Source organism: Leopardus geoffroyi, chromosome C1 (genome assembly GCF_018350155.1).
Source record: "Leopardus geoffroyi isolate Oge1 chromosome C1, O.geoffroyi_Oge1_pat1.0, whole genome shotgun sequence".
Classification (NCBI taxonomy): Eukaryota; Metazoa; Chordata; class Mammalia; order Carnivora; family Felidae; genus Leopardus; species Leopardus geoffroyi.
In genome coordinates, this window is record NC_059328.1 from 56,663,134 (window position 1) to 56,689,251 (window position 26,118).

The 26,118-nt window shown below is 38.0% G+C and overlaps 1 protein-coding gene across 2 annotated transcripts; it reads right to left on the minus strand.

Annotated features, from left to right (window-relative positions):
• Positions 1 to 4,114: 4,114 nt before the first annotated feature.
• RPE65 (retinoid isomerohydrolase RPE65) lies at positions 4,115 to 25,233 on the minus strand. Of its 2 annotated transcripts, XM_045477804.1 has the most exons (14): positions 25,109 to 25,233; positions 23,950 to 24,032; positions 22,194 to 22,344; positions 20,576 to 20,683; positions 20,332 to 20,473; positions 17,414 to 17,561; positions 16,112 to 16,193; positions 15,742 to 15,874; positions 15,495 to 15,634; positions 14,646 to 14,775; positions 6,868 to 6,982; positions 6,692 to 6,786; positions 6,473 to 6,584; positions 4,115 to 5,376 (listed from the first exon to the last, which is right to left on the minus strand). In XM_045477804.1, the coding sequence occupies exons 1-14, from the start codon at positions 25,117 to 25,119 to the stop codon at positions 5,225 to 5,227; spliced, it is 1,602 nt and encodes a 533-aa protein (XP_045333760.1). In that variant the 5' UTR covers positions 25,120 to 25,233; the 3' UTR covers positions 4,115 to 5,224. The 2 variants fall into 2 exon arrangements, with proteins under 2 accessions (XP_045333760.1, XP_045333761.1); XM_045477805.1 differs by lacking the exon at positions 22,194 to 22,344 and having other exon boundaries at positions 25,109 to 25,123.
• Between the last annotated feature and the right edge of the window lie 885 nt (positions 25,234 to 26,118).

The window sequence follows — 26,118 nt, forward strand, 5'->3', positions numbered from 1 at the left end:
GAGTATACCTATTATTTAAGGCTAACATAAAAATATTCAGAAGCATTGCTTTCTTGGAACAAAGCAAGATTTTTCTGTTGTTCTTCTTGGTAAGAGAGTTATTGTTTATAATGTTAATGTAAGTAGGTTTAATTAGTAAAGACTTTCTCACAAATAGATCTGTAAATAAATGGTAACTATTGTCTCGGAAATAATGGGTTCCTTTCACCAGGGAATTGAAAAAGAGATTATATAATCCCTTACCTAAAATGTGGAAAAGAAGATTTATACTTCAGATAAAGGCTAGTTTGGAAGACTTCTCAAGTCCTTTCAATTTCAAGATTATGTGATTCCAAAAGGATGTTAAGTATTATGCATTCTCTATTGTACGAAAAGTATAGTAAGAAATGGGCATAATTATGCATATAATTTTTAAATGTTAAGCTTTTGTTAAAGCTAGCTTTGAAATCAAGTGAATAAAATTTCACCAATATTTCTAGTACTAATATTTCTAGGAATGTTATTAGAATATATACTACATAATCTATTATATATCATATACAAGTTCCTATCAGATATATTTTGGTAAATATTTTCTCCCATTCTATGGGTTGTCTTTTTACTTTCTTGATAGTATTCTTGAGGCACAAATGTAAAAAATATCTGTGAAGTCCAATTTATATTTTTCTGTTGTTGTTTATGCTTTTGGTATCACATCTAAGAAACTATTGACTTATCCAAGGTTATAATTTACCCTTATGATTTCTTCTAGGGGTTTTGAAGTTTGAGTATTTACATCTAGTTCTATGATCAATTTTGAGTTAATTTTTGTATATGTTGTGAAGTAAGGGTCCAGTTTCATTCTTTTATATGTGGATATCCAGTTTTCATAGCACCATTTGTTGAAAAAACAATTTTTTTCCTCATTGAATTGTCTTGGTACCTTTGTTGAAAATCATTTGACCAAATGTGAGGGTTGTTTTCTGAACTGTCTGTTTTGTTCCTTTGATCTGTATGTCTATCCTTATGCTAGTACCATACTGTCTTGATTACTGTGGTTTTGAAATGGGAGCATATGAGCCCTTCACTTTGCTGTTTCTTTTCAAGATTGCTCTGGCTATTCTCGGTCTTTTACATTTCCATATGAATTTTAGGATCAGTTTGTTAATTTCTGATTAAAAGCAGCTGGAGTTTTGAGATAAATTGCATTGAATCTGTAGGGTAATTTGGATTATTTTGCCATCTTAACAATATTAAACCTTCAATTCCAAGAACATGGGATGTTTTTCCATTTACTTAATTTGCTTCAACTGTATTTTGTAGTTTCTGTGTACGAGTCTTGAAACTTCTTTTATTAAGTTCATTTCTAAGTATTTAATTCTTTTTGATATTTTTGTAAGTGGATTTATTTTATTTTGGGTAGCGTATAGAAAGACAACCAATTTTTGTATATTGATCTTGTATCCTGCAACTTAGCGGAGCTGTTTATTAGTTCTAATAGTTTTCGATGTGAATTCTAGTAGTTTTTGATGTGAAATTATGTCATCTGTGAATAGAGATGGCTTTAGTCTTTCTTTTATATTTTCTTTTCCTTGCCTAATTGTTGCAGCTAAAAGCTCCAGTACAATGCTGAATAGTAGTGGGGAAAACAGGCATCCTTCTTTTGTTCCTGGTCTTGGGGCAGGGGAAAATTCAGTATTTCATCATAAAGCATAATGTGAACTGTGTATTTTTCATAAATGTTCTTTGCCTAGATGAACAAATTCTTTTTTATTTGTAATATTTTTCCTTTTTTTGAATAGTTATTAAATGTTTTCAAATGCTATGTCTGCATCTACTGAGATGATCTTGTGGTTTTGTCCTTTATTAATATGGTACATAACATTTATTGATTTTTGAATGTTAAACCAACCTTGAATTTTTAGGGTAAATACCACTGGATACAGTACTGTTTATGAATTGTTGAATTTGGTTTGCTAGTATTTTATTGATCATTTTTTTCATATAAAATAAAAGTGATATCGGTCTGTAGTTATCTTGTGATGTTTTGGTCTGAAATTGCGATAAGGTGATACTTGCCTCTGAATGAATTGGGAAACATTTCCTCTATGTCTACTTCTTGGATATCGTCCAAAAGAATGTAGTAATCTAATGCTAAAATTGTGAAATACCTCCAGGTAGTAGTTCAGTGTGTCTAACAGATACAGATGATATTTTGAATTAGATCCCCATCTGTGTGGAATCTTGGCCAAGTTATTTAAGATTATTGAGCTTCACTTTCCTTATCTGCAATATAAGATTATCAAATCTACACATAGGGTTTTATAGAGACTGGTTAGTAGAATCCCTGGCATAATAACTTGATATATGGTCACTATTATTTAAGGAGCATTTTTGCCTACTAATCAATAGTAAGAGCGACTGCCCCATCAAAGATTTTATTTGCACCCAGACTTGAAGACTAAGTAGTATGATAGTTGTTGTATTTGAAATAAAAGTTTCAATTAGTAGGGTTATTTCAAAAGGTATCAGAAACCAACCAAATTTTTAAGGAGAACTGTTAGATTTAGATTTTAATTTACGTTTTGCTTCTCATTAGAAAAGTAACTTGGCCTCCCTTTCCTCACTTTTAAAATGGTGCAGATAGTATCATGATGGATGTAGTCTTAGGAATAATTTTCCCTTTTCTCTAAAAGTAAAAGGCAGTCCGAGTATGAGTTTCCTTTCTTCCTGTCTTTCAGAGATAGTTTTCCCATCGAGGCTGAATTTTACCAGATTTGGTGTTCCTTCGGGATGTTCCTTAGGGATTCTTTAAGGGTATATTTTCTCTATAATCCCTAATCATTGATACTCTTCCTATCAGGTTTACAGAAGAAAGCACTGCATTTCAGCCAGACTGTGGGATGATGGAATAACATTGTCACAGAATTCTTGCAAAGTAGGTTGCCTTTGCTGTCTATTGGTATTTTCTGGTTTACAATACAGCACAGGAACTATGTCTAAATTGTCTGCCATAAGGCAATTATCAGTTTTTAATTAGCCTTTGGTGATATTTTCAAAAGTTTTATTGACTTGGCTATGACAAATATAAAGTGATCAAAGTGGGAGAAAAAGCACTCTAAGCAGCTTGTTATTTTAAAAATAACTACTTATCCACAGGTTTATTTGTCTTAATCCAATTGAATTTTTTTCCTTAAAACAGATTTATTTGTAGATGGGACATGGTTCTCTAGATCCCCCAAATATGTAGCTCTGATTCTTAGAAAGCAGTTACCTTAATTTTTTCAATCTGAATTTCCAAGTTACTCCCTCTTGTCTGACTTAAATCTCCCTTATTCTAATTAAAACACTTAAGCCCACGTCCCATTTTGGGTCTTGAAAGGTAGCTCCTAAGCCTTCGTGGCGTACTATTAGCAATGATTGTATAGAGAATTCCTATCTTGGTGAAATGGTATTGGCAGAATGTTACTTTGGCGTAATCTGTTTCCTATCTTAAAAAACACTGGTGTTCTTCACAGAGCACAGTGCTCATAATGGGCTTCTACAAAAAGAGGGGAGGTGGGCACCCCAAATTGCAAGACTTGCTTCATGGAAAATGAACGGGAAGAAGGCACAGAGTGATTGGCAAATGTAGGAAGGGGCAACTTTAGGAACTCTCTCAAATTGGGAGGCTTTATTAAGCACAAAACTTTGTAATTGCTCAGTACTTTATTTTCTGCATTTTTAAAAGAAATGGATAAATATCCTTCTTTGTGGAATTATGTTCATATGCCATGTATAGAGACAAAAACTAACAGACTGATGTTTATCTACAGTCACATATTGTATGTTATTCCCTGGCATTTTTCTTTTCTTTTGTGAAATTTCTAGTTCTAGCTAGGAATGAGCCACAATGAAACAATGATTACATTAAAAATCCACTGGAGGAAAAAAGATGGAAAAGAATTTACCCAATCTTAATGGTAGTTGAGCTTAGATGAGCTCTGTATAATTTTACTTTATAAATTCTACTTTTCTATAATTTTAGATTTCTTTGAGAAGTATGTTTCAATGAGTATTTATAACTTTAAAAAATGAGTTTGCATTTTATCTAAATAAAGAAATCAAATGGATACATCAAGTACCCTAGTCAGTCTGTTCCTTCAAGCTATTTTTACTTAGTCAAACACAATGATGATTATCTTAAATACAATGATATATAATACTTCTTAGCATAAAATACCAGGATTAAGATATACAATATAATTTTTTGTCAATCTTCATTTTTTTACATCATGTAGCACATAGAGTAATTTTAAAAATAAAAGTACTTAAAATGTATTAATATTGAATGTTAATGATTTAATATTTTCTCTTTTTCTCTCTGTCTTTCACTTAGGTCAGGTGATTGCACAGTGCTTAAATATGATTAACATAAGAGGCAACATAATATAACCCCCTGACATTATCCTATACTCTTATTTCAAGTAGAAATTATATTTGTGAGTATTTCAAAAAGTTATAGTCACTGCTATATGTAATTGCTTTGATGTTATGTAAGTTTTTAATAACTTAGTCTTTGCGATGTTCTTCGGTTAGAGCCCTCAGTCGGTTAGAGATAGGCTTTCTCATTGTAAAATCAGAAATAATCAGTAATTACCTATATTAAATGCCTTTCATAAAGCTTGAGAATCTCAGAGCAGTTATACACACACACACACATACATACATGTATGTATGTATGCGTGTATATATACACAATTACTAGGGTTACCCTTAGATGATAGTTCCTGGTTTGTGAAAAAGTTTGGTCTGATATTTAGGAATTAAGCCTTTTTGCTTGATACTGCTTTGACTCAGCAAAGCCACATACAAATCTGGTATAGAGAACTTTGGCTTTTAAATGTTAAAAAATGCTTGGAGCAGATGGGTACCTAAAATACACTTTTATAATAGGAACCAAAAAGTTTGATAAATCCACATTCATTTTCTATTTGATTACTAACTATATAGAGTTTTTACTTATGGTCTGTCTGTCTCAGAGAAAGCATGATTATCTAAATACGTACTTTTTTTTTTTTTTTTTTTTTTTTTGTAAAGGGATTGCTTGCTCAACTTTGTGCTTTCTGTAAAATATTGCAAAAATTGTGTGCATCTGCAAGTTAAAACCATATAATACAGCAGGCTAAAATTGAACAGAATTTGATTGGAGACCTGACTGTTTCTCTTAGTTCTGTCAATAGAAATATAATTTGCTGGAATGTGCTCAGGATTTTTTGAACAGCCCATGAAAGGTAACAGGGATGTTAATCTCCACTTCAGCCCTGGCAACTTCACTCAAGTCCTTGGCATTCAGAATCAGAAGATAAGCGGGCTTTTGTCCTGCCCCAGGGCTCACCACCACACTCAGAACTACACCTGTTAATCAAAAGTAAGGAAGGCAATGTTAAATTAAAAGAAGGAAAAAAATCCCAGGACCATAGATTAAATGTCATTGAAATAATATAGAAGGTATTGCACTGACAAATGTGGTCACCCTGAAGAGGTCTTTCAAACTCTTTATGTTCCCTAGACTATCAGCTTTAGGAAGGAAGTGACCATATCTGTCTTGTCTCTGGGATTGTCATTGGGATACTTGTTATATCCCAGTAGCATAATACAATTACTAGGACAGAGTTAGCTGTTCATTAAAATCTTATTAATTGAATGGATCTGTGCTCTTATCTGTAACATAAGATTTAACATAACTTACTGCAAAAAAAGTGTGACAATCAGATGAAAAATATATATTAAAAGACTTTGAAAACAGTAAGGTGTATTATTTCTGTAGTTTCCAAGACCTAGCTAGAAGCTTACTTCCTTCTAACAAAATGGGAGCAAACATTTTGCAGTTTTGTCTGGGTTGGCTCTATTTGTAAAATTGTTCAGCATGAAATGGCTCTATAATTCTTTATTTTATTCATTTATCTGTGATTTTCCATATTTTAATCTTAGAGAGTATAATCTACCTTCCTGTCTCAGCTAATCAATAGTTAACAAAGATTGATGCTTTGTAATTGAGTTGCTGTGTTACAGGCTGTAGCTCTGGCTTACTATAAAAGAACAAACCCAAAGCAGAGGCACAAAGCCTCGTTCTCATTCTCTTTGATCTGTTAAAATACTCAATTTCTCTCCTTAGAAGTCTACCCTTTTTCAGAAATTTATCTAAATCAGAAAAGGCAAAAACAGAATTCACGCTGTTCTCTCTTCACCTTCCCTCCATCTAGAGTAGACAATGATGTTCCATTATGACACAGATGGTGCTTTAACGTTTTTCCATGAGTAATCAGTGATATTGGCCATAGATGAAACTTATTTTCAAATAAGCTTAAATTCTTTAGTGCTTCCCATTCAGTAGTATTAAGGATCACATCTGAACATTAGGGAGTAATCACTGTGGCTTCTCTCCTAATGCACTAACATATAGAATTTCAATAAAAAGAAAGTGTTCAGACATATCCATTGCTTTCATTACCATCATCTTCCTCCAAGGCATCTGGGTGAGAAACAAAGATGGGTTCTGAGGGGTATGAATCAGGCTCTTGCCATACCCAAGTTTCTTTAGTTTTAACATTCAGCTTACAGAGCTGCTTGCAAGAAAGAGAAATCGATCAATTAATCAGTCAATGTGCTTTACTTGGCTAGTAGAGGACACAAACTACTTTCCTAGCATTAGGTAAGATGGATTAATTACCCTGTCTGGAACAAAGTGATTCAGGCCAAGTCCATATGCGTATGTGTAAGGTTTCCCACCGTACTTCTGGTAATTGATTTGAGGAAACTCAAATGCTACAAAATAGAGGACATGCTTAGGAAAACTCAAGTTAATTTCTGAATGGAACAGTTTGTTCCCTCGCTAAATCATCTCACCTTGGCGAGGCCCTGAAAAGAGAACCTCAGGTTCCAGCCAGATAGTCTCGTCACTGCACAGAATTGCAGTGGCAGTTGTGTTGGGGAGTGTGACTAAATTCTTGCCTGTGTCAGCCTAAGGAAAGAGGATAACAGAAACCTCAGTGAGAAGGAAGGAAAAAATCAAGCCGCCATAAATGCAGTCTTCCTGAGTTTTGTCTCTTGAGTTCTTTGTTTCTTAAATCAATGTGTAGGGAGGAGAAGTGCAGACAGCTACAGGCAAGCAAACCCAACCAAGTGCACTACTGGGAAAGCTGTCTGTGCCTGTGTGAGTCACTGCCTGTGTATCCCTGGGAAAGTTGTGTAACCTCTAGGCCCTTAATCTTCACATGTGTCCAATGAAATTGTCCTCAAAGAAAATTTAGGGCTCTAAGGGAGGGCCTCTGAGGAAAAAAAAATGTTTTCCTGTAGAATGACAAAAGACTTCAAACTCTAGGGATTCATTTAGTGTTTATCTGTACTATAAAGATACAATGTATCTTTATTGCTGGGATATATTTTGATTTTGCTTGAAAAAAATCATATAGTTATGTTGTCAAAAAAAATGCAGAAGAACTCTTGGACCAGATGTTGTCTAAGATCTGTCAACCCCTTATCCCACCCTGTGATTTTCAGATTATTTTATGAAAGGATACCATGAGGTCTTTCTAGGAACACATTTATTTACTAATATGTATATCAAATACTTGAGTACGTGTTTTGTGCTAGATTCTGTTTTAGACATTTGGGATATTTCAGAGAATAGACTCCCTCTCCTCATGAAGCTTGCATTCTAGTTGGGGAACATAAACAATAAATATAATTTAAAAGTGTATAGTGTATCATGAGTACGGGGAGAAAACTATACAGCAGAGTTAGGAAGATCAAAAGTGTGAAGGGTAGGTGAGTTACAATTTTATTCGGTGGTGAGGGTGGGCTTCATCAAAAAGGTGACATTTGGGACAAAACTTGCAAGGGGTGAAGAAATCAACAGGCAGGAAGAACATTTAAACAAAGAGAATAAACAGTGCAAAGGCCTAAGGTAGGAGGATGCCAAATATAGCTGAAGAACATTAAAGAGACCAGTGTGGCTGCAACTAATTGAGCCTGGGGAAAAGGAGCTGGAGAGGAGGGTAGAGCTGTCTTGTGTACAGCTTTATAGGTCATTGTGAGCACTTGGTCTTTTACTCTGAGTGAGAGATGGGAAGCCGTGGAATGATTTTGGGCAGAGGATTGGCATGCTATGATATTTAAAAGAATCACTCTGGCTGCTCTGTCAAGACTACCCTTGGGAGTAGGGGGGAAGCAAGAATGCAGTTGGGGAAACTAGTCTGTCACGTAGTGGTCCAGTCAAAAGAAAACAGTAGTTCAGACTAGGCTGAACTGGAGTTCAGACTAGGTAGCACTAGAGTCAGCAAGAAGTGGAAGGTAGGGTCATGAGGTTTTCCTGATAGATAGGCTATGGGGTGGGGAAGAGGCATGAAATTAAGAGAGGAGTCAAGGATGACTCTAAGGTGTTTGGCCTAAATAATTAAAGGTTGGAGCTGTCACAACAAAGATGGGGACTACTGCAGGTGGGGTAAATGGTTTGGTAGAGGAAGAGGAGAAATTTAGATTTTGTCTTACTAAACTTGGGCTGTCTATTGGACAGCTAAATGGAGACTTGGAGTTGGTAGTAGCATATATGAAGCTTGAGTTGAAAGGAAGTTGAAAATGTGAATATAGGCTGCTTTAAAGTATGAGTCTTTACAAAAGGAATGAATGTACAAAAAGAAAATAAAAAGAAGGGCTGAGTTCTAGTGCCCTCTCGCATTAAGAGGTAATATACAAGAAGAGGAATGAGGATAGCCGATGGGGCCAAGAAGAGTCAAGAGAAGGATTTTGTAAGAGGCCGAAATAATGGTAGGATATGAGTGATCCAGTGAGAAGGGAGAGTAATGATACAGGAAAGGGGGAGAATTGCTTGGATGATGTCCTTGAGTGGGTAAGGAAGGGAAAATGGGAAGGATTAGTTCTGGGTGGGATGAAAGATAATTCAATACAAGTACAGATGCTGGTGGGTGGGGAGACGTGGTGGCAGGAGTATAACGTTCTTTTTTGATTTCTTTCATTTGTTTCAATAAAATAGGAAGCAGAGCCATCAGCTGAGTATGAGTGTGGAGGTGGGAGGTGTTAGAAGTTTGAAGAGAGGAGGGTGTGAAATACTTAACTAGCAAAGTGGGAGAGTAAATGAAGTTGAGAAATGTAGCAGTGAGGTTTGTGGTCATGTATTTAAAAATGAACCAATTAACATGATTGTGTGTTTTCAGCACCTAATTTCAGCCTTGGAGGTACAAGTGTAGAGTGGGTGGAGAGTTGAATTTAACTAGGATTGTGGTTTTGACAAATGAGTTCAATAAAGTAATAAAGGTAAGAGAAATGAAGATCTAAGATTATAATTGTTGACAATGGAATTTTAGTTAAGTAATGAATACAGGTAAGTTCTCAGTGGAGTGAGGTATAGTGAGAAGGTGGTAGGTTCAGTGGATTGGAGGTTCCTGGAAAGAATCACAGTAGGACAAGTGATCTTGAAAGATGGGAGGTGATAGTGAGAGTATGTCATGCACAAAATTAAGATTTTGGAAGGAGCACAGTCATAGGTAATGGCAGGGTCAAGTGTGTGACTATGGGGAGTGAGTGGCTGAGATAGAGTGGAAGACATGATCAGTGCAAGAGGTCAAGGAACTGAGAGGACAAGTTGTTGGAAGAATCACCTATGATGTATATATGGAAATGACCAAGAGTCAGGAGTAGATCTGGGGAGTGTGACATTGAGCCAGGAGGGGAAGTGAGTGAGTGGTGGTTCGTAGATGACAACAATAATGAGCGAATGAGAGGTGTATATGCCACTTGACTATATAATTCGTTGAAGTGAGATTTAAAATTGGAATATCTAAAGAGTGGATGGAAGGAACAGTGAATCTGGATGCAGAAAAGTGGGACAAAGAGAACCCCTACCCTAACCCCAGGCCAAGTGATATAAGGGCTGTAGAAGACTGGAGGTTGCTGCTGGAGAGATCAGTATCCTCGGAAGAAAGCCAGGTTTTGATTAGAAGAAGGAGAAGAAGGAGAAGGAGAAGGAGAAAGAGGAACATTCTAAGAGGAGGATGGAGGGGATTTTTCTGGTGGTGTATTAAGAGGTGCATTAAGAGGAAATAGTAGAGGAAGGGGTGGGAGATAAAGAGCAAATAGAGAAATGGAGAGAGTTTTATGAGATTTTGTGAAATGGAGCGTTAAGTCACTTGGTGGTTTTTGGGTAGAAGAGATCAAATGCTTATGTCAGACTTATTTATGAACTTGTAAGTTTAAATTGATTATCTTACTTCATTCTATCTTATTTTTTCTATTGGTAAATAAAGTTTTTTATGTAAGAAATCTATAACATTACTTTTGCTTTCCCCAACAAACTACCTCCTCCTTTTCATCCCCCCCACTTTTTTTTAATAGATGCAATTATCCTTTAACCCTGAAATCTCACTTCTGAGGATCTATCCTCTTCATATATCTATGCATGTATGAAAGAACACATATACAAAGTTATTCCTCATAACATCTGTAACAGCCAAAGATTGGAAACAATTCTGTTGCTCAGCAGTGTGGGACTTGGGTGTGTTCACAAACAGGATACTGTGCAGTTGAAAACAGCAAGGTCTTCTGCATATATTGTTAAATGAAAAAAGTAGGGCACTGAACAGTGGATATAGAAAGTTACTTTTTGTGTATGAGAGTGGGAAATAATAGTTACATGTATGCGTGTGTGTGTGTGTGTGTGTGTGTGTGTGTGTGTATTCTTATATTCACATAAACAAACCAAAGAAAAGGAAAGACATGAAAAGTTACACATAGAAAGTGAATGGAGGTGGTATGGACTGGATGTAGACAGAAGTTGGAGTGAGATTTCCCAGTGTGTACTTTTTCATATCATTTTGATTTTTGACCATTTGAAAGCACTGCCTATTCAAAATAATAAAGATGTATTTTAAAGATGCTACCATTAGCTTAATCAGTAGACTGGAAATTTCACTCATCTTGTACTCTTTCCTCTCCTTAGCCCTTCCCTCAATCTCTTTCTTATCTCTCCTTCTCCTAATTTATGACCGGTATTTCCCTTCACTGCCAAACTTTTCAGTGTGGACTACAGTAAGTGCTCCCACATCCTACCACTTGCTCATCTTCAGTGCCTCGAATCCTGATTGCTGCCTCTCTCACCCTCCTCCCTTTGGAGATCACCAAATCTAGTGTGCGGTTTTTAGTCTTCATCCTTTTAGCTCGCCCATAGGAGTGGGCACTGATGAAACCCTCTTGCCCTATCCAATGTGGCATTGCCCTCTCTTAGCTCTAGCTAGGGCTCTTTAAAGACTTTTTCTCTCCCTTTCTGTCTCCTCTTTTTATACCAACTTCTGTACATGACGCTTTCCCAAAAGTTCCATGCCTGGCCATCTTTTCTTCTCTCAGCATTTTCTGGGCTATCAAATTCATTTTTAAAATAAACAAATGGGTAAGTTTCTTTTAAAAAATGTATTTTGAAATGAGATTTATTTTTTCCTGTTAGCAGTCTCATCTATGTGTTCTCATATAGTTGATCATCATTTCAATATCAGTAACTATCGATTCTAATTGATCTCCCAAGGCCCTGCATTGATGTATGAAAGCCCATGAAGCATATTTCATGAAGATGTTTTGATACTGATTTTGTTGTTGATGATGATGATGATGATGACGAATATTTATTTAGCATTTACTTTGTGTCAAGGGCTCTATTTAATAACAGACATATATCAACTCATTTATCAACCACAACAACTGAGTAAGATGGCTACAAATAAAGAAAAGGAAATTTAACAAGGTTAAATGGTTCCCTTTACAGACCGAGAGAAGGAAATTTAAGGTTAAATCACCCAGCTAGTAAGTGGCACAGCTGAAACTCAAGCCTGGCTCTGTTTGACGTGAAATCAACCTCCTTACTCGTTATCCTCTCTCTTTCTCATAGTTTTGCAATTCATATTTGTCCCCACACCTGCTCTGCCTGTTATACTCCCTATTTCCAAAGGTATCACTATTCTAGACACGTAGGCTTACAGGATCTCTATGATATTTTGCATATCAAAGATTTAATTCATTCCTCCATCCAATCAAATGCAAGACCCTTGTAATTCCACCTATAGGAGCTCTTAGTTTTGTCTGTGTTTGCCTGTTCCTGGTACTACATTTTTCTCTCGCCTGAGTGATTTTAATTGTCTTCTATCGCAGGTCCCCATCTCTGTCCTTTTTACACTTCCAGTAGCACTTATTCAGAAATTTATTTTAGAAAATCAAGTTATTAAAGCTGCAAATGACCCTCGTTATTATTTAGTTAGGTTTCAGAGCAGGCAACTGAACTTACAGTGATTGAGTGACTTGTTCAGGGAAGGCGGACATTTAGTAGTAGAGAGAACCATGCAAATCAGCACACTTAGTACCCACTCCCCTAGCTCTGAATATGGTTTCCTTCTGCTCAGAAACCTTCACTGTCTCCCATCACCTGCCGAATAAAGTATCACCTCTTATCCTGGCCTTAAAGCTTTCAAAAAAGGGCACCTGCGTGGCTCAGTCTGTGGATCCTCTGACTCTTGGTTTTAGCTAAGGTCATGATCTCACAGTTCCTGAGATCAAGCTTCACATAGGGTTCTGTGCTATCAGCTTAGGATTCTCTTTCTCCCTCTCTCCCTCTGCCCCTCTCCTGCTTGTGCTGTCTCTCAAATAAGTGAACTTAAAAAAAATTGCTTTCAGAGATTACCAGCTTGCTTTTTTTAAAAGTTTATTTATTTTGAGAGAGAGACTGAGTGTGAGTGGGGAAGGGACAGAGAGAGGAAGAAAAGAATCCTAAGCAGGCTCTGCACTCACAGAGAAGAGCCCAAAACGGGGCTGCATCCCGCAAACCATGAGATCATGACCTGAGCCAAAATCAAGAGTCAGATGCTTAACCAACTGAGCCACCCAGGCGCCCCAGCCTGCATTTTAAGCTTTTTTATCGCCGCCCCCCCCCCCACAACAATGTACTCCACTACTTATGCTTATGTTCCAACTAGTTGGAGTAAGTCAGTTCCTGCTGCTTTTCTGCCCCTCCCCACTTCTCTGTCTTTCCTCAAACTATTATTTCTGCCTTAAGTTGATCTGCTTCAATTTCATCTCTTCTGCCAGAATATTGCAAATGACTGTGTTCCATGAATCTCTCCAAACAAGTGTGACTGCTCCATCCTCTGAATAGCCAAAGCAATTTATGCCTCCCTCACACTACTTGTCTCATGCTGACATGTGTTATCGTTACTGAATCACCTTCCTCCTCCCTACCACACTAGGTGATGAGTTCCAGGAGAGCAAGAGCATATCCTATTGATGTACGCACTGAAATAATTTAGTACGATGCTGTGTTACAGTGGGTAATTAATAACTATTGGAAGAAAGTGAAGGTAGGGTCTCGGGTGACATTAGCCATTTTTCATCATCACTGAAGTTTCCTATTTTACAATTGGGTGGTCTTTCTTCAGACAGTGATGGCTACACATTTAGGAAAATCTTTCCTTTTTCCTCTTTTTGAATGTGAAGACACTGAGGTAAGGAATATTTAAGTTAAATGATCTTATTTTATTTCCTTAATTTAAAGATGATTGTGATTTTACCATTACTAGTCAAATAAGAGTTCACTAAAATCAATGGACTCATTCATTTGGTATTTTATGGGCACTAAACTCCATATACCAGAGATATGCTTCCTAAGGGCCAAGTTAGAAGAAGTGCTTAAAGTCCCATATAAAATCATTCCAATCTGTCTTTCCAGTCTCTCTGCCCCATGCCCATCTCCTCTATGCTCCGAATGTATCAGCTCCACCAACTTCTTTATACTTCTGTATCAAGTTTTGCTTTTTTAATCCCTCCCTGCCTTTGTAGAAGCTCATTTACTCCACCTCAACCTTCTCTTCTTTTCTCATTCTTCATAGAGCTTACAAGCTTGCTTAAGAGCAATAGTGTCTAGTTCTAAACTGGGTTTATTTCCCAGTACATCTGATCTAAGCTTTGAGTACAGTGTTTTACATTCCATATAGCTGTCTTACCCAGTGTGTGTCCATGTATCTATTGTGAAAATTATATTTTTCTTGATTTTGACTGGTATTCTATCACACTAACATTTCTTGATGTTAATCTAATATTCTAAAAGAGAGCCACTGAATACAAGGAAGGAAAAGCAGAGATGAAAAGATGACTGCCAAAGGCTATTAATGGTGTTTATCCTGTGGCGGTATCTTCAGATGGTTTGCAGAAAACCAAAATAATGGGCCGATTTCCCTACAGGGGTACTTTTTTAAGCTTCATTGCTTTAGAATTTCAAATTATTTGAATTAAATTATTTATACTATTGACAAAGGATCCTAGGCATCAGTGGTCTGCACTATTCACTGAGAAAAAATATTTTTAAAGGATTTTGCAAATGAAAGAACAGATTTAGAATCAAAACCTGGTTTTCATTTTGGCTCTGCTGCCATTGGCTTTTGCTAAGTCATGTCACTCTTTGGAGCTTCAGTTTCCTCATTTGTTAAATGAGGGGAGTTGAATTAGTATATTTTTAAAGTTCCTTCCAGCTCTAAAATTTCAAGATTTTATGTATAAACATAAGGCAGGAGAACAAATCCTGAGAGAGATGAAACATTCTGGTTATATCTGAAATCTGTGTAGAGGGTGGTTACCTTGTCAATATTCAGAGGAAGTACGTATCTCCTGACTTCAGGCTGGGGAGCCTTTCTGGCATTTTTTTTCACTTCTTCCCAGTTCTCACGTAAATTGGCTAAATATAGGTAATTATAAACAAATTCAAATCTGCAAAAGTAAGAAGTCAGACATGAGCGCAGACAATTGCAAATGATTTCGGAGAGACAATCCATGCCTTTTAGAAGAACAAGTGCCTGCCTGTCCTTCATTCTCCAACTCAGAACCTGCTAATGACCCAGGTATATTACAGCCATAAGCTGCTGCCCATGCTCATGCTGCATGAAAAGCAAGCAAGCAAACAAACAAACCTGCCTCATGGATATGTTTAAATAACAGCAGACTTATATGATACTTTCTGTTCTGCTTCTCCATCATCATTCCATCTGTGTCTTTAGAGGCTACTGTCTTTTTGGTGACTCGGTATTCTGAAGAAAGCATGCCTTTTTCTTTCAAATCCAGAGTGGGTGGAGTTCAAGCCCCCCCCCCCCCCCCCCCCCCCCCACACACACACACACCCGCCAAGGGATCTTGTCAAGTTGCAGTGAAGTTAAGTTTAAATTTACTTATCAGGTCGTAGCACTTTTTAGTTTCAGGTCAGGTTCATAGACCTGATCGGTTTTCAGTCATTAACCGTGGTTTTAATATTCAGTTTGTGAGTGCTTCTGATTACCTAGCCTTCCTACTGCTTTCTCAATTATATTCTGCGACTTAAGCATACTTTATTTTTCTAGATGTAATTCAGATTAAATGTTGAGAGCATCGCTGAAAAATGTCCCTAATTTCTAGGAGTGACTGGAGACATAATATTATCCAATGTCCTTTCTTACCCTTTCCAGCAACAGAGATCCACAATCAGAAACTCACTGTCTTCGTAAGTATTGATGTGATGGAAAAGATTAAAAGAAGAGGTCCTGTATTTATTATTGAGATACTTTCTTCTCTTCTTGTCAGCAATATGAAGCCAAACCTTGAAAAGTGAGGAAAATATTTTGATGGATTTAAAAAGGAAAACAGCATACATTATGAAACACCTTCTTCAGAAGCATGAATCTGGCAAGTAAATGTAAGTCTTACCCCCATGGTTTCATTGGACTCAAAACAATCCATGTAGTTGGCTCCCCAAAGACTCCATGAAGAAAGGAACTTGAACAGGTTAATTTTGACTGGCGTCTCCACAAAAACAATATAGTTGGGAGTCAAACCAAAACTGTTTAGAAACACAAATAAACTTGTGAATGGGAAGGACTGATTTTCAAACCACAAAGAAATACGTGCACATGAGGTATGCTCAGTTATATGAATCAACAGTGCCTACGTGAAATTAATTACATTTAAATTTAGGTTTCTGCAAGAAAATGTCATGATCAGGATTGGTATCAAAGGTAGGCAAAACAGATCTTTAAACTTGGTTTTCCTGAAGATTCATAGCAGGCCTTCAAGTTACCTATGGACGTAAGATGGCTTGAATCGGTCACTGCAGGGGAATTGTACAACGACCTCTGACTTGCTTATTGGATCTTCCTTGTCTGAAATAAAGCGGTTTTAAAAGGCTTTGGAAAAAGCCTCTCTTTTCTCTTTTAATACAAAGCATTTAGAACAGCTCATGCAAGTAAAGAAATACATTTCCAGATCTTGATTGTTTTGTTTTGTTTTGTTTTAGAGCTTATTTTCATTTTCTCAGTCATTGGTGTTTCTTAGGGAAATTTCATGAGAAGCTGCAGTCACCCAGGAAAATCCAAATAGCAGCAGATTTGGAAAAGTGCACTCAAATAGTGATGTGCAGGCAGAGTACAGGGGAGTCACATAGTACAACTGGAGGTGGTAGGTGCTAAGTCAGGGAGTAAAGGAAAACTTTTGTATGGTCAAAATGCCTTTTATAATCTCTTAAGTTTCCTACAAAGTACAGTATATGTGGGTTTGTGTCATTAGCTCTGTACAGTAATTCTTAAGCACATAAAAGTTTGTTTACTGCTAGGTCAGTGGTCTTCAAACCTTAGTGTGCTTCAGGATGACATAAAGAGCTTCTTAAAAATCCTCACTGCGGGCCCACACCCAGAATTCCTCATTTAGTCAACCACGGGTGGGGATCTGGATTTCTAGCCGCTTCCCAAATAATGCTGCTGATTCAGGAACTATATCTTCAGAACCATGCTACCCAATACTAAACAAAAATCCATTTTTATTCAAATAGTTCTGTCACCAAGATGGTTATCAAATTTCTGGCAATGAATGGAGGATGAATGGAGAATTCTAAAGAGTACTCTCTTTCTGTTTTAATATTCTTTCTCTATAATATTAACATGAGTTAATAGATTTGTTTGGAGTTTGGGGAATTAAACACACACAAAATACTTAGTACACTTTCATATATGTGTACATGCAATTATGCATACATATAGGTTGGTTTAAAAATTTAATCTTGCCTGGCACATGAATAAGTGCTCAATAAACATTTCCCGAATTTTAATCTAACTCTTATATGATCAAATACACATATGCACAATATTTTTGAAACATTGTAGAAAACAACTTGGCCACTTGCTTTCTATATTTTCAAGTTGTCATTTTCTGCTATGGTGCCCTTAACCATCGGTCCCTGGTAGGATAGGGGCAAGGGCAATCTGAGAATAATTTCACCATGCATATATAGTGCTATCCTGGTATTCTGATCTGGTATTCTGTATTTCTGGTAGCTTTCTCATAATATAGATACTTATTTTAGGAAGAGTCAAATTGGTAAACTGACCTGCTTGTAGTGGAGGGATCTTTACAATATTGTAGGCAATTGAAAAATTTTTCCCAAAGCAATTACCAATGTTGTACACAGTTCCATCACTTTCAATATGGGGGTGAGCAGTGGCTCCATTGACAGAGACATAGTTGCAAAGATCAACCTATGGAAAGAGAGCAGAGGTCATCCATGTAAAGAGAAAGATTGTATTACCCCTTTGGTCTCTAGGTCTGACCTCACTGCTACCACTTGCAGCCTCACCCTAAGTGCATTTTCTCTTTCTTTGCATCTTTCTGGGTTCTACCCTCTTTCAGGTCTGCCTGAATGCCCGTTTTCAGTGCAGAGCTCTCCTCTGACCCCCATGCTGACTCCCCAACACCTCTGAAATCTTGGAGATGTCCCTGGATGTGCTCTTCAGTGTATACCAGATGCTACTCTAGTTAGCTACTTTCCTTTTGCGCATGCAGGGTGTCCTCAAAGTGGGAATTTGAATCTTGGGGTTTCTTTATATCCCCCTTATTTTATTAGGTAAATTGTGTGAAACTGCTTATGTGCAGTAATTTTATTTTACAAAAATGGCAAATTTGTATAGTATAATCTAAATACCAAACCTGTTGTCTTGCGGAGAGTATAAATTTGGAACTGAAAGAAACCCCAAGATTCTATTTAGTATAGAGTCTTAACCTAAATAGACTTCAGGAGAACCATGAAACTCCTGGAATTAAATTAAATGCAAATGTTTTTGGAGAGAAGATTTAGCGCTTTAATTCAATTTGGAGTCTCATAAGAAATTCAGAATCACAAATCTAGCATAAACCTCTCTGTTTATAGAAAGAACAACTGAGGTCCCAGACAGGTCAAGTGACTTTTTCAAGGATATAGAGCCACATGCTGGCAAAATCAGCACTAGAATTTCTACGTGGGACTGGCTCAACACAGATTTATCGAATGAATAATTGATGAGGTATATATTTATTTAACCACAATTCTTTCTATTTGATTAGGAGAATGTGTTTTAAAGGGAGTTTTTAGCATTCTTATATAAATAATAGGCAAGACATTCATTCATTTATCAAGTACTCATTGAGCTAATATTACTGTGCCAGGGTCTAGGAAAACAGAGATGGTCTTTGCTTTCAACAACTGTAGTCTAGACTTGTGCTGTCCAATATGGTAGCCACATGTAGTAATTAAAATGTGGATTAATTATGATTAGATAAAACTTTAAATTCAGTTCCTCAGTCATAGTAGTCACATTTCAAGTGCTCAATAGCACTTGGACAATGATGTATAGAATACTGCCATCATTACAGGAAGTTCTATTTGATAGCGCTGTGTATAAAATATAGTACATTGCTGGTAAATGCAAAATGGTATCTGTAGAGAAGGGTCATCTAACCCAGACTGGGAGATTAGGCAGGGCTTCTCAAGGGCAATGACTCCAACTAATGCTTGAAAGACAAGTAAAAGTTAATCAGGTGGAGAAGGATGACAGTGTGTTCTAGGGAGTGGGAACACTGATGTACAGGCATTGAATTGTGAAATAGCACGTGCTGTTTGGGGATTACTAGTCATCGAACATGGCTGCTGTCAAAGGCATGCATGCAGGAGGAGAAAGAAGAATCTGGCAGCCGCAAAGCCCTGTTTGGACTTTATTTTAGAAACTGTGGATGCCGCCGATACCGTAACACATTTATGCCTGAATTTTAGAAACATTGCTTCTACTGAATTAAGGAAGTTGTATTTAAGAGAATCAGGCTAGAGGCAAAGGCACTGGTTAGGAAGCTATTTTAGTAATAGTAATAAAAAAGTTTCAGATTTTTAAAACTATATTTTTATATGAAGTCAAGGTACAGTGCTGTTGACAATGGAACCTGACCCCTAATAAAGGCTGTTTTGAAGCCATACATGAACATTATATTTGCAATTATATTCCCATAGCAATTTGAGTACAGGTTTACTTATCAGAGTTAAATGAATGGTTTAGACCTCAGCTCCATGGTGCCTGGGTGGTTTAGTCGGTTAAGCGGCTGGCTCTTGATTTTGGCCCAGGTCATGATCTCATGGTTTGTGAGATCGAGCCCTGTCACACATGATGGGCTCTGCGCTGACAGCAGGGAGCTTGCTTGGGATTCTCTTTCTCCCTCTCTCTCTGCCCCTCCCCTGTTCACTCTCACATGCTTTTTCTCTTAAAATAAATAAATAAACTTAAAAAAACAAAAGAACTCAGCTTAAGTTCTTCTCTAAATGATCTAACACATACTCTTATATGATTACAAACATACATTAAAAACAAGAATGAGCTATTGAGAGTGTATGTTAAGCCTTAGTAAATAGTCTGCTGAGAATGATAAATCAGCTATTGATATAGAGACTTAGTGTTGGGACTATTATTCCTTTCTATTTACACTACACTGAATTTCTAGTTTTGGTCTTAAATTCCCCTAACTGGTCTCCTAACCATCTCTTATCTCTTCTTTTTTCCCACACAGCTTCCAGATTAAATATCCTAAAGCACAGCTCTGCTTATACCATTTCTCTGAGCAAAAACTTTCAATAGCTTCCCATTAACTCAATAACTTATTCCAGATTTTTGTCTTACCCATGTTGTCTTACCTACTGATGTGTCCTTTGCATCTAGTGTAAGTTTTCATACATGGAAGGGACCGAATAAATAATTTGTGTCACAAATGAATGAATGAATATGTTAAGCATTTTTAAAGATTTTCCTTCAACCCGTATTATAAGTGTTTAAAATTTCATAGATGAGGAAACAAAGTTTGCCCTGTCACATTAGGTAGTAGTTGATGACAAAGCAAGGAGGTGAAACTTAATCTATCTGGCTCTCGTGTTCTTTCCCCCAAACTGCACAATTAATGGTAGGGTGCAAATTCTAAATTCTTGAGCAATGTTGCCTGAGCACTGTGTCCTACCTGTTTAATTGTCTCCAAAGTCTCAGGATTAATCTTTGTAATGAAGTTGGTCTCTGTGCAGGCATAGTAATCTTCCCCTACTGGGTAGATGTTAACAAGGGCATTGTCAGTGACCTCCACCCCTCGAAAGTAAGAAAAAAACCTGCAGAAACAAATGGAGTTTTCAGTCCAGTAACTTCCAAGCCATGAGAGAGAAGGGCTAATGTAAAATGTCTTTAATAATATGCCGTTGAGTTTCAGTAACCTGGAAAATATATTCTTGCAGGGATCTGGGAAAGCACAAGTGCCAAATTCCGTTATGACGATCCTTTTCTCAGTCATTGCCCGAACGTAAGCATCAGTGCGGATGAACCTGAAGGACACAGAGACATGGCAAAGGGTCATAGGCAGGGCCAGTCAGTATGTCCATATGGAGCTGAGAATGGTCAGAGAGAATGTGGAATCCTAAATCCACTACATCAAGAATAAAGAGTATTGTCAGGTCACTTTCTCAGGGTGACTAAGAAAGAAAGAGACAATGCTGTGAGCTTGAATTTATGCCTTACAAACCTCCCAGTGACAGATGAGGAAATTGAGGCTCGTGGCTTGGACTTGCTATGTCCAAGCATGGAAATTAAGCGGTTGGCGTCTGTAATGAAGCTAGGTTAGAACTCAAGTCGACCCAAGCCAGGAAACACGCATTTCTCCATATCACACTATGCAGTGGGTAGTTCACATAGGACCTCCAACTTCCTGTAACTATAACCCATCAACTACACTGAGTGGAGAAATACAGAACATGGTGTGTCGAATTATATTCTTTTCAGTCTCTCTTTGTCACTCTTGTTTTTTCTTCAATCGTAAAATTTGTTTTGCTAGTTTTAAAAGTAGGGTATTCTTGAATCCAGTATCTTGTACAGGCAGAACTCCCAAAGCATATCCCATACATTGCCTAGGATTTCTCACATGGAAAATCAATTAAAATCTGATTTTGCACTTCCTGCAATCTGTATAATAAGTGTTTAAAGTTTCATAGATGAAGAAACAAAGTTATGAAGAGGAAAAAGTACCAAGGTCTTTAGTGAGCATATGAAAGCTTTCTCTGACTTCTTAGCTAAATTTTTGCTTGATCTGATCGAATTCTCTTCTATTACCGTCTGAGGTATCCTGACCACTTCAAGTCTCCATTTGCTCTTCAGAATTCCTGATACCTGTGGTGATCAACAAAGTGTCTAACAGGTCTGAATATTAAAGCATAAGACTATTTATTGTGGTGTTAATGGGTGCTTCCTGGAGTGATGGCTTAAGCCTTCAAGCCTTTTAGCAACAACCCCCTGTTTTTAGAAAACTTCTCTTTCTTGTATTATTATGACATAATCTGGTCCTTCCCTCTTTGTGCCACCACTCCCTCCTTCCCAGGGGCCTTTCTGATTATTAAAAAAGAAAAGGAGTCAAGAAAACCAATGGTCTAATAACTATAACAGTAACTATAATAATAACAACTTGTTATTACTGAATGCTTCCCAGGTGCTTCATTTAATTCTTGTAATGAACCCTGAAGTAGACTCTATTATTTCTCATTTTAGAGATGACAAAACCAAGAATTAGAGAGTAACATCTTGCCAAACGTTGCCCACCTAGACAAATAGTGTCTGGTAGATATAGAATTTGAAGTCAGGCATGTTGGACCCCAAAGCTCTAGTTCTTAGGTTCTTTATCATGGCACACCTCCCAGGTACATATGCAAATGCACTGGCCCAGTGGATTCTGAGAGTAAGCAAATATATAGGTCTCCTCTTGGGTTCAAGAGGTTCAGAAGCACGTAGGAGGAAGAGCTGAGCTAGGTCTCACCCCTAGGAGGAGTAGGACCTAGCATTCTTTACCTTCTATGATATGTGACATGTCCTTCTTTAAAGTCAAACTTGTGCAGGAGGGCTTGCCCATCAAACAGGTGGTAAAATGGTTCAGATCCAACTTCAAAGAGTCCTGGCCCACATCGAAGGAGACTGCCAGTGAGCCAGAGGGGGATCCTGCCTGTGATGAAGGCGAGACATAGAACATTGCTTCTTACTCCTGCCCTTTGCTGTGCTCATCCCTGGTAAGGCGTGGTGATTATATTAGCAGCTCAATTGGGCAGCCTCTTCGTAAAGCTGGCAGTGATTTTCATTCCCAGTTCTCATGCTGGGCAGCCCTGACAAAAATGCCTGTTGACTTGACTCTCCTTTCACTAGGAGACCAAGTGGCGGGAAATGTCACAATGCCTGAGTTTGGATAAAGGGTTGGAAGGAGACAAGGAAAAGGCCCTTGAGGAAATGGATTCTCTACCTAACAGATTTCCCCAGGTATCAATACATTTGCCTTTTAAGAAAAAATTCAAATTTCTTGATATATTTTGATGGAGTGAGGAGTAGGAGAGGTAGATTAGGAGCAGAGATCAAAACACTATAAAAAGATATTTCAATAGAGAAGAGCATTTAAATGGAACAATAATACTGGCTTTTTGAAATCTAGAGTCCATTGAGGGTATGGACTACTGCCCAGATGAAGGTTAACCTGCTGTAGCAGGAATTGCACAGGGCTGGGTGTCAGAGACCTGGATTCTGGTTCAGGATTTGCCATGTGACATCTCTAGGGCTCAGTGTCCTCATCTGCAAAATGAGGGGTACACAACAAAGGCCTAAGACTTTTAGCTTAAGCAGTAAGGTCTGTGCCCTTTTATCCATTGAAAAGTGCAGTGTTTGCATAATCCTTACCAACTTTTTTTAAACAAATGGATTATTCCCAACAGTTCAGTTTCAGCAGCCTGCTTCCTAAGAATTTGTATTTCTGATAAGAACTTTAAGAGAGCATGACTTAACTGAAGGCATAACATTAATTTCATTGCTAGAACCTAAATTGTTAGAATCTAGCTGAGAAAGAGCATTTGGCTCATCTCTTCCATTTTACAGAAGAGGAAATGGGGGGTGGGGGAAAGACTTGCCATATCCAAGCAAGGATGCTGTACGGGTCATATGAGGTCTTTGAATGATGCTAACAATAGTAATAATAACTGCTTATTGATTGCTTTGTGTTGAATACTAGGTGAATCTTTCAATTAGTCTTAATCTTCACAACATCCCCATGAGGGAAAGTTTGGTTTTTGATAGGTAAGGGAACTGAGGCTCAGCAAGTTTAAGTAACTTGTGAGATTCACAGCCAGTAAAATAATGGAGCTGCAATTAGCACCTACATCTGTCTGACTCCAGAAGCAATGTAACAGGCACGAAACCTACCACCCTTTATTGTAATGTTTCCAGATGCTTGTCACCCAGTCCTCACTTATCCGGACACCAATGGAACAGACATTTATAGGAAATTTACTATGTGCCAGACACTGAGTTAGGCACTGACTAGTTTAAAGATGACAAAGGTATAGTCTCAGTCCCCAAGGGATTCCAATTAGGTAGGATTTTTCTACATTAGGGAAATAAAGGGTAAATGAGAGGAAAAAGGTTTCTGATACAAAAAGGCCACACCTCCAGATTCCCCTGTCTGTAGCCCGCAGTGGGAAACACTACTGAGAGATGCCAGTGAACAAAAGCCAGGGAAGCGGGATCTCGACAAAAAAGAGAAGATGGTTTCAAGACCGGTGAGACCAACCTGTAACATGAGCTGTGAGTGGTGAGGACAGTTCCTCCACAGTTTCAAACAGTTTCTTGTAACCACCAGCAGGATGTTCAACTCTGAAAAGGTGGAATAATGGGGAAGAAGCCCATGTTGATACTCAAAAAAGCCCACTGAGACAGAGGCACAGCTTCAGGAGAGAAGGCAGTCTCTGGATCAATGACAATGCACCACTGCCAGTCTAGCCTTTGCTGGGAGCACATGGTATTTGGGGTCTGGAAAAGTCACCAGGTTTGCAAGGCAGGGCCCCTGGGTCAGTCCTCCACCTTTGATGTGAAGGGAAATGACCTCCCGTTTAATGTCATGATGGACTTAATTCTGCCTTCTGCAGTTTTCCCATATTTCTGAAATCAACTAATCCTGTTGCTATCTCTTGACTTCCCAACAGAGTCCTTCCCACAGAATTACCCTGCCCTGTTGCACCGCTTTGTTGATTCTCTTGCTTCATAAAGAATCTCCAAGAGTAGGGAGATAACAGCTTTTTGGGTTAGTAACTCATTCTCTGTTACTCACCTATATTATACTATCATCTCTTCCTATCATCTCATTTCTTCAACAGTCTCCAAGAGTTATGGTGCCCTTTAAAAATAGTCTGACTAGGAGATTCGGGTAATATTCTTGCTTATTTTCTGCCTCCTCACTTTGGCTCCATTTTAGAACTTCTTAGAGTGGGAACTCTGATCAGACTCCCTCATTATGATAGCCATCTTTTATTAAGCACTTACTATGTGCCGCACACCATAAAAAGAACTATGTATGCTATTAGCTCATTTATGTCACAACACCACAATGGGTAAATACTTGTATGCTCATTCTATATATGGGAAAACATAGACTACACAAAGTTAGGTAATTTGTCCAAAATCACATAGCTAGGAAATGGCTGGAACCTGGACCTGCCTCATTACAACCTTCATGCTCACCACTGCTTTCAAGGCCCAGTCACAAAAATCCAACAGTAATTTAGACCTAAGTGCTAGATATATGCCTCAATATATAAATAGGAAGAAATTTTCCCTGTCAAAACAGGAGGCCTCCCAGAAACAGGCCATCAATCCTCTTCAGGACCCCTTGAAATAGCCCATTTACTATCGACCCACTAAGGCATTTAAAAACATCTCTCAGAGATACTTACTGGATGGACATTTTCTCTCAGTGAAGGATTGAGAGTTCTGGCACGAAGTGCAGAATGAGGAAGCAAGTCCTCAACCAGGGGGCCTTTATATGCCTTCTAAGTCTCTCTAAAAGGAGTTAGGGCTTTCCAAACCCTTTCCCACCCCCTCAGCTGAGAGAAGGGGAACAGAAGTGGCTTTCAGCACTTAGATCCTCCTGATGCTTGAGCATTATTTGGGCTTGCCGTTCCCATAACAGTTTTTTGGCTGTTTTCCAGAGACCTCAATCCTTCCCAAAGAGAATGACAAGTGGATTGGAAAGAAAGAAGCTGTGTGGGAGTGGCTAGCATCAGGCCTGAGCTGATCCGGGTCACCCCACTGGAAACTGGCACTATTCTCTGGCACTCACCTCCCTCTACCACCTCTGTGACCTCATCTTCACCCTCATTTATTCATTCACTTACATCTTTTTAAAACATCTATTACATACCGTCTATGGGTCAGACAGGGATGGGCATTGTCCCCATCATCACAGATGGTGTAATTCTGCAAGGAAAACAAGAAACTAACAAACTATTGAATAAAATTTTTTCAGTGCCATGATTGGAATAATCATGATATGGAGTGTTATGGAAGCATATTGCAGCACCTCCAACACTCTCTGGCTGCTTCACTGGCCCCATTCAGCACCCCAGTTACAATGAGACTGAGGACTTTATGTCCTTCCAGTTTGCTAAGGATGAGCCCTTTTCATGTCCTTGCCTGTCACTAATGCTTGCTTGCTCTCCACCTCACCTTCCTGTTCATTGGTATGTGGGGAGACCTCAGAGAGTAGATGGCCTTATTTCCTTCACATTTCCATAAGCCTCAGTTTGCCAGAACAGACACGGTACTGCCTACTGGAAATGGACAAAATATATACTATACAAACTGATAACTTTAACATTTTTTGAGAAACTCATTATCCATTTTGAAATTAAGAAGTAGTTATGGCTATTCACCCCAGAGCTCTTAAACAAAATGATTAACCTGG

Bases quoted from the DNA above. Each gene is read 5' to 3' on its own strand.
- RPE65 (XM_045477804.1), bottom strand. The intron at 20,684-22,193 runs GTAAAGAATGCT...TGTGTCCTTCAG, and splicing joins CATGTCACATATCATAGAAG to GTTCATCCGCACTGATGCTT. The intron at 5,377-6,472 runs GTAATGAAAGCA...TTTGATTAACAG, and splicing joins TGCCTTGGAGGAAGATGATG to GTGTAGTTCTGAGTGTGGTG.